At 52.1% G+C, this 10,597-nt stretch overlaps 1 protein-coding gene across 1 annotated transcript in view; it reads right to left on the bottom strand.

Annotated features, from left to right (window-relative positions):
• Positions 1 to 3,605: 3,605 nt before the first annotated feature.
• The window catches only part of LRRC6 (leucine rich repeat containing 6), an 81,376-nt gene continuing 74,384 nt past the window's right edge, over positions 3,606 to 10,597 (bottom strand). The window contains exon 12 of the mRNA XM_030304392.1: positions 3,606 to 7,183. Coding sequence (XP_030160252.1) covers positions 7,006 to 7,183 — 178 coding nt within the window. The 3' untranslated portion in view covers positions 3,606 to 7,005. The remainder of the gene's footprint in view (positions 7,184 to 10,597) is intronic.

Genomic DNA, 10,597 nt, shown 5'->3' with positions numbered 1-10,597 from the left:
ACAACTTCCTGTGTTACTTCCGCCTTCCATCCTCTGATTCGCAACAGGACCAGCTGTCAAAAGTTGAGAATCCTGCGGATTGTGTCAGGTGGATTGAGACTGGTCGCCGCCCTGTGGACAGACAGAGCTGTGTCTGTCTGTCTGTGAATTCATGACAGCAATCCCTCCTGCCTCTATGCTAGCGACTCACAAGTTCCCCTCGGGACCGTCTTACTGGCTCACTCATTAGTGAGTTAAATACAATCTTTGCTATTTATTTATTTATACCCACGGGGGAGTTATAAATTTACCTATTAAAAAAAATTTTTTTTTTTAACAAAAGCTACAGATTTTCTTCTAAGCATTGCTTTAGCTTCATCCTTCAAATTTTGATCTATGATGCTTGACAGGGAGCTCACACTGAGACGAGCCCGAGTCTGGAGCCCTTGGGAAGCCCGGGCTACATCAGATAGCACGGAAAGGTAAGGCCAGAAAAATAGTCACTTGTGAACGGCTCAGTACAGTATCACAATTCACTGCTGCTCACAGAGAAATATGACCAAAGGACATTAAAAAAAAAACAAAACGAAACAAAACAAAAAACCTCTTTTTTATCTTTATCTGCGTGACCTAAGGAACATTAAATGGGAGCTAATTCATAACTCTGAACAACCCTTCTAGACGGCATCCAGCGATCTTTATTTGGCCGTGCATTGATTGGTAACTATTTTTATTTATAGAACCCTCATAGGAAGGAGAAGCAGCCGATGGTCCCCTCCCCCCACCATTGGCCGTATCTTTTATTCATACACCAACAGGAGAGGAACCACTTCCTGTCTTCTTTGGGAGCAGGGAATGTTGCCTAAACTTGGGTTTCTTGGAGGATGAGAGGCGCTGAGATGGCCTGTGTTCTCCTGACAATGTCTCTTGTCCTGCACGTTCTTCCGGAAGCTAGCCACTCCTCCAGCAAGATGTAGGGACTGAGTCCTCCCCCCTTGAAGCTGGATCAGGGTATGACAGAAGTAAGCTGTGTCACTTCCAAGGCTAGGTCATCAAAAGGCCACGCACTTCCTCGTTCTTCTGGGATGCTCGCTCTTGGAGCCTATCCATCGGGCTCTGGGGAAGGCTAGACCAGCCTTCGTGGACACATGTCGGTGTTCTGGCCATCAGCCCGGCTGAAGTCCTGGTCAGAAGCCAACATCAACTGTCAAGCGTGTGAGTGAAGACACCTCCAGGTGATTCCAGCGTCCAGATTTCAAGTTATCCTGGGAATAAGAGAGAGAAGCTGGCTCCACCGTCTGTATTTCTGACCTACAGAAACTGGGAGTATAGTAAAGTGGTTGTTCTTTGTCACTAAGTGTGGAATGTGTGTTATGTGGCCAATGTAACCAGAACGGGCATTCTAACATTTCCCTTTGGTGGTGGAGGTGAGCAGAGCCAGTAACCTGGTTCTCCATAACCCTGAGTGCTATCCGGGAGTCCCTGGGTCGCTCTGGTCAGTGAGTTCTCCCTTCAACAGACCATGGGCAGGTGCACGACGGGCAGGTGCATCTTGCAGATGCAAGATGATGGCCCATCAAGTTGGTCTTAATTTGTCCCTGAAAAGGGCCCCATTTGTGTATAATTATCTCCACAATTGAGGCTCTGGTCAAGGAACGGGTGCCTGTGTGTTGGCTCCTGCCTTCTCAGGGCCTCTACGCTGTCCCCGGACCTTGGCAACATCATCCGACTTCTGGGTAGCCCTGAGAGGGCTCACCTGTGCCCTCAGATTCAGCACATCGCCAAGCTCAGCTCAGTGACGCCGCTGACAGAGGGCCAATGCACACGTAACCCCCCGAATGGTGACGACCTTGGTGTAGGGGGTTCGAGGTGCCGGGGCGGCAGGGGCGGGAGGGGGGGCGGTGTTGGGAGATGCGGCCTCCCAGCAGGATGGGGCCCAGGTCTTGTCCTCCAGGCAACAAAGGGGGTACTTAAGTCGAGGAGGGGTGAAACGGGAGTCACGTCGACAAACAGATGGCAGGAGGGTGAATGTGAGTTGTGGAAATGGATTGGAGGAGACACGAGAAGCTCTTTTTGGGGCAGAATTGACAGGAGTGAGTCACCACTTGCACGATGAACACAGGACGCAGTGATGGTGTTTTCCAGTCCGGGTGAGTGGGAAGCGAGGGCGTAAAACAAAAGCCAGAGGGCGGGAGGCAGGACAAGGTGCGAGAAGCTGATGGACGGGCGAGCGTTGGACCAGGAGGAGTCAGGTGACCTTCAGGAAGGCATCGAGGGCCTGGAAGGGGGATTTCAGGAGCGTCAGCCTGGAGCTGGCATGGAAGCCACCGGAATGGGCCCAAGCGTCCCAGGACGGGGTGGGACGGACACACGGGGAAGAGGATGGGGCCGAAGGGGTCCCCCGGGTAGCGGCCTCACCCGATGACTGGACGGAGAACCGGGAGCGCGGGCTCTCAGAAGAGAACTTTCCCTGGCACCCGGTATGGCTCCTTGCACCTAGCAGGTGCTTCGTAAATGTCCGCCGAGCAAAGGGCCGACCGAGGCTGATCTCTAACACGGCGAAAGCGCCAGACCAAATGAGAGGCGCAAAAGTTAGGGAGCGAACTTGGAAAAGAACAGCTGCTTTTGGCAAAGGTCTGCTCCAGGAGTGCCAGACACGTTGGCCTGACAGGCGTCAACTGGAGACGGGCTAGCACTTTCCATCCAAATGTGTCAGGCAAGCTGTGACAGACTGCGAAATGGTGACAGACACACGCCGCGGTGCAGCCCCAGCTGTCACGCGGAGGGCAGCCGCCCGTGCGAGGGGAAGGAAGGCGCTGTCGCCCAGACCCTGCGGCCGGAGCAGCGCTCACCACCCCGCCCCCCGTGACGGCCACGGTCAGCAGCCTCCGGCCATTCACGGGCCACTCGCGTGCTGAGGGGAGCAGGAGGCAGAGGCGGGGACAGCCGTGCAGGGGACGGTGGGACATGATGGTGGAGAAGGGCCAGTTCGTGCTGCTCAGTGACACCTAAAAAGAGAAGCAGCAGGAAGAGTTCGTGGACTGGAGAGCATCTGGGCATCGGGACCCGAAGCTGGCACCCCACTGGGTGGGGTGGGGGGGGCGAGGTTTTCTCTCTCCTGGGGCCCGTCCTGGCCCTGCAGAAACTGATGTGGGTGCATAGCCATGAGCCTTCCCGAGGGCGCCTGGGTGGCTCAGTCGGTTGGGCGTCCGACTTCGGCTCAGGTCATGATCTCACCGTTCACGGGTTCGAGCCCCGCGTCGGGCTCTGTGCTGACCGCTCGGAGCCTGGAGCCTGCTTCCGATTCTGTCTCCCTCTCTCGCTGCCCCTCCCTCACTCATGCTCTGTGTCTCTCTCTCGCTCTCTCTCTCTCTCTCTCAAAAATAAACATTTAAAAAATTACAAAAAAAGAAATGGGCACAGGGAGAATCTGCAGGGAACCAGAGCACCCACCCTGGAACCGCAGGCCATCACCCATCACCCGCACGAACCTATCGCTGAATGCTCACCTCACCTCGCAGCAGTGATCGAAACAACACATTCACGCCTCCCGCTCTGCCTTTCCCCTTCCTTCCTTCCTCCGCGGCCCTCACCTGCCCTGGAGGAACATGCAGGCAGGTCCTAGGGTGTTTCCTCCTGCTCGGGGAGAACGGATGACCCTTTGGCACTCAGTCCCTACTCGGTAATGAGACTGTCCCCCACGACAGTCCCCTACCTGGCATGAACGTTTTCCACTCCTCTCCCTCCCCTGCCAGGGTCCCCGGCTGCTTAGGTTGGAAACCACAGCTGAAGAAGAGGGGACGTGTGGCCGTCCTCTCACCCTGCTCCCCTGCTTCTCAGCCGGACTCCTGGCTCTCCTGCTCCATCCCCGAGTCCCTGAGGGCAGGGGCGGGTGAGGGCAGAGAGGCGAGAGGGAGTGTGTCAGCTCAGTTCACTGCCGCCCTCTACCACAGGGTGGACCCTGGGAACGGAACCTCTAAGGGCCACACTGACAGGCCCCCTTGCTCCTGGCCTCTGGTTGTGTTTGGCCGGTGGGAGACCCTAGCAAGAGACTGGAGGGAAGGAGGAAAGTAAGGTCAAGGCATTATTCCCCCAGCTCGTCCCTGTCTTTGGCTGTCTCTCTGTGGCCAGGTGGCCACTTCCTCTCTTTACCCATTCAAGTCCAAGGCCAGGAGCTGCCAGGTGCAGGTAAGATGCTCGTCACACGGCTCGGTCAGGCTTCCTGCCCTGCCAGCCAAGGGGATAGGTGAAGCGGACGTTTCTGCCTCTTGAGGCCTTTTCATGGGCTCTGCAGAGGCTCCCGGGTTGCCCTTCTCCTACGACCCGGATTCTGGCCAGTCCTCCCAGCTTCTTTCCTCGGCCCCGCACACAGCAGCAGGCCTCCAGCCTCCTGCCTGGGCTCCTCACCCCTCGGGGCAGCCCACATGGACAGCACCCACGACACCTCACATCTGGTCCTTAGCAAAGGCTCGGGCGTCCTGCCCCCAGCCAGCCTTGGGAGAGGGCCACATTCCCTGCTCCTGCGGCACAGCTTTTCTCTGCGCCCAGGGGTGATTCTCCCGGCAGGATGGGACTCCGGCCCACTGTGGGCTTCAGGTTGCTCAGGCACGAGTCGGGCACCAGCCTGCGTGTCCCCAGCTGCAGGAAACACTCTTCAAAGCTCCCCGGTGCAATCCTGTGAAGGTCGTCTCACGAAGTTTGGGCTACAAAGGAGGAACGCCGAGTCGGAGGCAGAGCTCACAGAAAGGTAACAGCTCTCTCCAAAGACATGTGTTCGTCCTTCTTCACCCCAAAGTCCCCCGGAAGCCACACTCAGCAGGATCCAAGTGAGGACACGGCACGGGCCCTGCCCAAGGGTCTTAGAGCTCATGACCCCCAAAGACATCATCTGCCACAAAGCCCTTCTACCCTCACACCTCTTTGCATATTTCCCAAGGGAGTGAGTAGCTTTAAGATTCACGAAGTTGGTTTGCGTCTATCTTCTTTGAAAACATCGGCATGTGAATAGTCCCATTCGCTTGGGGAGGGAAAAAGCCTTTCAAGGGGGAAACTGAGTCCAAAGTGACCTAGAGACGATCCCATTCTAACATACCGTTAAGCCATCTTAGGGCAAGCCACCTGGTGTTTAGGGGCCTCGGTCCCAAAATGCGAGAGTGAGTTCAGAAGAGTTAGCTTAGTTTGCTCGTGCAATCGATTCACATTTGTCTGCATCACAGAAAAATACGCTCAGTGAAACCCAAGGCCTGTTTCCTTTGGTTCACCATTGTTCTCCCCACACTTGGTCCACGGGAGGCATATGACTACTGAACGAAGAATGAGCAAATGCTTAGTTGAGAGGATTTCTCTGAAGATCGGAAATGAAATGAGTCTAGGGAAACATTGGGCCAAAGACCAAAAACGCAACACTATGAAATCCGAAGATGCTCTCTCGGGAGCGGTGCGCATTTCCCAGCTGTAGGCGTGTCTTTTTAGGTCAAGCATGGTCGGGCCCGGCTCCCCATTGGCTCTCCCTTCTCTGATACTCTGCCTTGTTCAGCTATCCCTGAAACCTCGTGCCACCCCAGGCCCTTGCACTCGCTGTTCTAGGTTTTTAGGACACTCCTCCCCCAGGATTCCACAAGGCTCACTGTCTCATGCTTGGATCTCACTGGCGATCCCTGCCACGCTGCCCAGATTTTATACTGTGCATCTCCCACCTGGCCTGCTGCAAAGGGGCCTTGCGCCTACCCCAGATGACTGTGCCTTGACAAACAGAGTTTTCAGGCATTGTGGGACACTAACTCTGAACGGATGGTAATTCCTTGGAGACCCAGAACAGCAATGTGGTCCACGGTCAGGGTGAGGCTGTTTGTATTTCGGCTGGGGAGAGACTGGGAGGGGAAAGTTTTATTTTGAACCTAGCCAATTTAGTTCCTTTATATTTTCTCTAAACGCTGCTTAAAAATGGACGAATTATTTGTGTCTTTTGCCTTGCGGCTAAAGGCACTAGTGGAGACTTTGGCATTCTACATGGAAATCTCCTTCCCTAAACCTATGAGGGCAGTGGGTACACTCAAAATGTTTCCATGTTACCCCGGGCAACAGCTTTGCTAAACTCTCTTCCCCTAGGTAAGGTGGGTCTCCTTTCCTCCAGCACCGAAGAGCACCTTCCTCTTTCTCATGAGCCCTCATGGCAACCTCCTCAAGGCTGGTAGAGCTGCTGTGACCTTCTTGTGGCCGATAGAGGCACCCTGCTCGGCTGTCCCCAAGAGAGAACCCGCACGAGGTGCGCAGAGCACCCCAAGTTTCCCACTGCGGCCACCACTCTCTGGGCAGGTGGCTCCCAGCCAAGGACTGAGTGTGGCGGGGGGGGTAGCTGGGCTCGACCGTCTTGACCCAACGGGCTCGTCCCCTGTGAACAATCCTGCACTAGAGCGCCTGTCTTCTCCGAGCTGTGTGCTGCCTTCCCAGGCTCCATTTAGCCCACTAGACTTCCACCTGCTTCCCTCTCGTTTTGCAGATGTCAAGCCCGTACCTACAGCCTTAACGGCTTTCGCTTCCTACTCCTGCCAGCTCTCCTCCTCCTCACCCCAGGCGTTACCACCAGTAATCACGAGAAGAAAATTGAAACACCGCTAAAATCATATTAGCGCATTCCGATTTGATCTGAAATTACAGTTTTAACTTCTGAGCTTGACCAATTTGCTGAAGCACCGATTTAATAATCAGTCCTTTTATCTCCGACTTCGTCTCTCTGCATTAGCAAGCAGTTCTGTGATTAAAAATCAGCGTCTTAATGTAAGAGTTCTATGATTTACTGAACGTTTGCCCTAGCCAACATTTTATTATAGGCAAATGAGCTGTAGCATTTTAAGGTATGCACTTGAACGTCAAACTGGTGTAAGAATATTACTGCATAAAGTAGAAGTGAGACACTGGAGTAGTGATGGTGATAAATGACTCTGTGTTTACCCCAAACGTGGCACACTACGCACTGTGCACTGAGGAAAACGGGATCGGGTGGGTCCGTCCACCTGGCCTGATGTTTCAGATCAACGGGGGCACTTCAGGGTTATCTTCAAAGTCTGGAGCTTCCTCACTTGGTATAATTTTGGGTTCAGATCGAACTCTTCGGGGCGTGGGGTTTTTCTCTCGAACTATGTTAGCCACATCAGGGAAGGAACGCTTGCTAGGATCTATGTCTAATTTCTCAATTCGCTTGCCTCTACAACAGAAAAAAAAAAAAAGGCAAGAGGAAATTGAGAGATGTCATTTTAAATTAAATTTCAAGTAGACTCAACTCGTTCATTCATTCATTCATTCAGCAAACATGGGCAAGTGCTCTCCTTAGAGCATGGAGACAATAGTAAGAGACCGTCCCGGGTTTCAAGTAGCTCGGAACCATGTGGAAGCAAGAGTCTGACCTGTGGAGAAGTAAAGTGCTGATGCATGGGCAGCTGGAGGGGAGGTCGGCTGGGCTGAGAGGCTCTGTTCGCCTGAGAATCTTTATTTTTTTTCAAGATTTTTAAGTAATCCCTACACCCAACGTGGGGCTCGAACTTACAACCCTATGATCAAGCAATGCGTGCTCTACTGACTGAGCCAGCCAGGTGCCCTGCACCTGAGAATCCTTAAATGATGCTACAGCAGGCAAACCCCGCAGCCTGGGTCAACAGTAGAATCCCTGTAGGCAGGTCTTATGTAGGCTCAGTGTAGCTAATCAGCCTCCTGGTGATGCAGACAATCCAACCTGTGTGCTTTTGCAGGGCGTTTGTATAAGTTCAGGTGCCTAGAAATCTCCGCCCACCAGTTTCCCCCACAAGATCCCACCCCTGCTGTCGGCACCCAGTTCTTTCGGCAATGGCTATGTGGAAACAGAACAAGAAAGATTCCCGTATTGCCGTCATTAGAAAATTCTAGATAATACGGGTCATTGGGCTGCCGCCCTGTCCATTTTGATCTGTAGGCCTGGGATGGGGCCCGGTACTTTGCATTTATATAAAGCCCCCCCCCCATCCCCCAGGGATACTGATAATCAGTCAAATTATTTTGGAATCACTGCCCTGGTCACCCGGCCAGGCATTCAGCGGAATATATTAAGTGCCTCCCAGATTCTAGACACCAGAAATCCCATGGTCTGTGCAAATAGGACGTTTCCTGGTGACATCTAACAGTGCAGCAGAGAGCTCGAATAGAACATTTATCACATTATCATGTAATCGTCTCATTACTGATCTGTTCTCCCCATTAGAACCAGCATTCTTGAAGCAATTATATTGTCTTTTTCATCTTTGGCATATAGCATTTGTGAATACTTGTTAAATAACGAAAAAAAATACTCTACTACGGTGCAATCATGAAATTAAATCAGAAACTGTCTCTGACCCAAAGACAATCACAGTCGGTCTCATCCGGGAGCCCCACACTGATGTCCTCAGACCAAATTTAGGCAACAGACACAAGGTATTGGGAGGAGGGGGGGGGGTCCGACTTTCTCTGGGAAGTGTGAACCCTCTGTTGTTCTTACGGCCCATCCCCCCTCCTTTCTGTCAGCCACTTAGCCCTTGAAGGCACTTGAGGTTTCAATTCTTCTCAAAATTTTGACTAATGCACACGGACCCGCTGAAGGAAAGTATCATGTATACGAAGAGTATAAAGTGTAAATTTTCCGAAGACCCAGATAGTACACTGTAAACTCTGTAGGAAATTCTAGTTTTTGAAGACCTACATTACAGTCATTATTAAATATGGCTCTGCTTTTTAATTACTGTGCTCTTGTTTAAAAGGCTGCCATATCTATGGCTTAATCAAGTAAACAGCGAAACTCAACTGTTATAATTATGTTGACTTTGAGGAGAAGCAGCGTCTCTCACTTCCAGGCATGTATCTCTCGGGCCATAAAGTCTGGATCTTCGTAATAAAGAGTGAACTCAGCCCAGATGCAGTTCTCCGCGGCTCACCCACTTCAGATGTTGTGAGGAGTAATTTGCACGCAGGACTTGAATCGGTCGTGAGTCTCCGGGTAATAAACAGTGAGTCCATAAGGCCAGGAGCCCCAAAGGATCACACTAATCCCAAAATAAAGAGGAGAGGGCCTTTTCTCCCCTACCGTTTCCTCCCTTAACGTCAGGCACCCGACGTGACTGTTTTACCCACCACCTGTCTGTCAGGGCCAGAACCTCTGGAGTCTAGTCAGAATGACCGGTTGGGCAAAATGAATATTTTCATCAACGGTGGAAGAAAGAAAAAAAAAAAAAAAAAAAAGACTAAAATCACCAGGCATAACACATCAGAGATTGAGTCCTTCTACTAAAGAACACAAGGAAAGAACTTTCTTCTGGTAATATGGTGGGCTAGCATACATGGTCCAAAGATTCCCACCTCCCACTGAAAACCCTCGGGAGATCAGGAAAGATGTGATAAGATGATAAGGAACCATGAGGGCAGGATTCAGTAAAAGGAGGGACCAGAGAGGAAGTGGGTCCCTGAAGCCACCTTTGGCCTGAGGGCATTTGCTGAGCCCCTAAAGTGGTGCTTTGGTCTTGCTGGCCTTGCAGAGTCTGGGAACAGAGGTCAAGGTCCTGAGCATGCCAGGTGCACAGTGACAGGGCGCCCTCTCCCCTAGAAGGCTTCGCTCTCGCGTAAGAGTGAATGAACAGTAAACCCGCTGTGCCTGCCCCCGCGGGCACTGTGAGGGAAGCAGGACAGAGAAGGGCTGGGCTGTCACCACAGCTGGGGTTTCCATGGGTTTACAGCGGCCACAGTTAAAACCCAGCCACCTTGAATTTAGCGTAAAGTGGTTCCGAACGGGCAGGGTCCTCAGGTAGCGTCTGCCCCAGAGCGCAGGCCAACGCTCCCCGGGTGAGCACTTTTCGGGCCTCTGAGAAGCCCCTAGACTATCTTCTAAGGCAATGCGGGCAGCTTGTAGTAAAAACGAACAAGCACTCAAGGGAAAAGGGCACTTAGCGTGAGAACCGGCAGAAGCAACAAGAACGCAAATAGAGACGAGAAACTTCAGATTTTGAAGACGACAGCACGGATTATGAAACCAAGGAAATGCTTCAGACTTAATACTATAATGTTGAACTTTTCCTCTGGGATCGGCAAGAAGACAGAGACGGTTGCTGTCACCTCCCTCCCACTCCGTCCTGGTGCCCTTCCCTATGCACTAAGGCAGGAAAACAAAAGGAACAGGATGAGGGAGAAAGAAACTCCACATTCTCTGTAGGCAGACAGAAAATCCAAAACAACTAACAAATGAATAAAATAGTAAGAGAGATCAGCAAGGCGGCTGGGTACGAAATCAAACACAAAAGTGAGTTACGTGGTGGGGGTGATACAAACGCTGTGAATATACTGAATCCCATTAAAAAGTTGTACACTTTTTTTTTTAATTTTTTTTTTAACGTTTATTTATTTTTGAGACAGAGAGAGACAGAGCATGAACGGGGGAGGGGCAGAGAGAGAGGGAGACACAGAATGGGAAGCAGGCTCCAGGCTCTGAGCCATCAGCCCAGAGCCCGACGCGGGGCTCGAACTCGCGGACCGCGAGATCGTGACCTGAGCTGAAGTCGGACGCTTAGCCGACTGAGCCACCCAGGCGCCCCCAAAAAAAGTTGTACACTTTTTAATACTCGAG

Source organism: Lynx canadensis, chromosome F2 (genome assembly GCF_007474595.2).
Source record: "Lynx canadensis isolate LIC74 chromosome F2, mLynCan4.pri.v2, whole genome shotgun sequence".
NCBI lineage: Eukaryota > Metazoa > Chordata > Mammalia > Carnivora > Felidae > Lynx > Lynx canadensis.
This window is presented reverse-complemented; position numbering and strand designations above follow the sequence as displayed.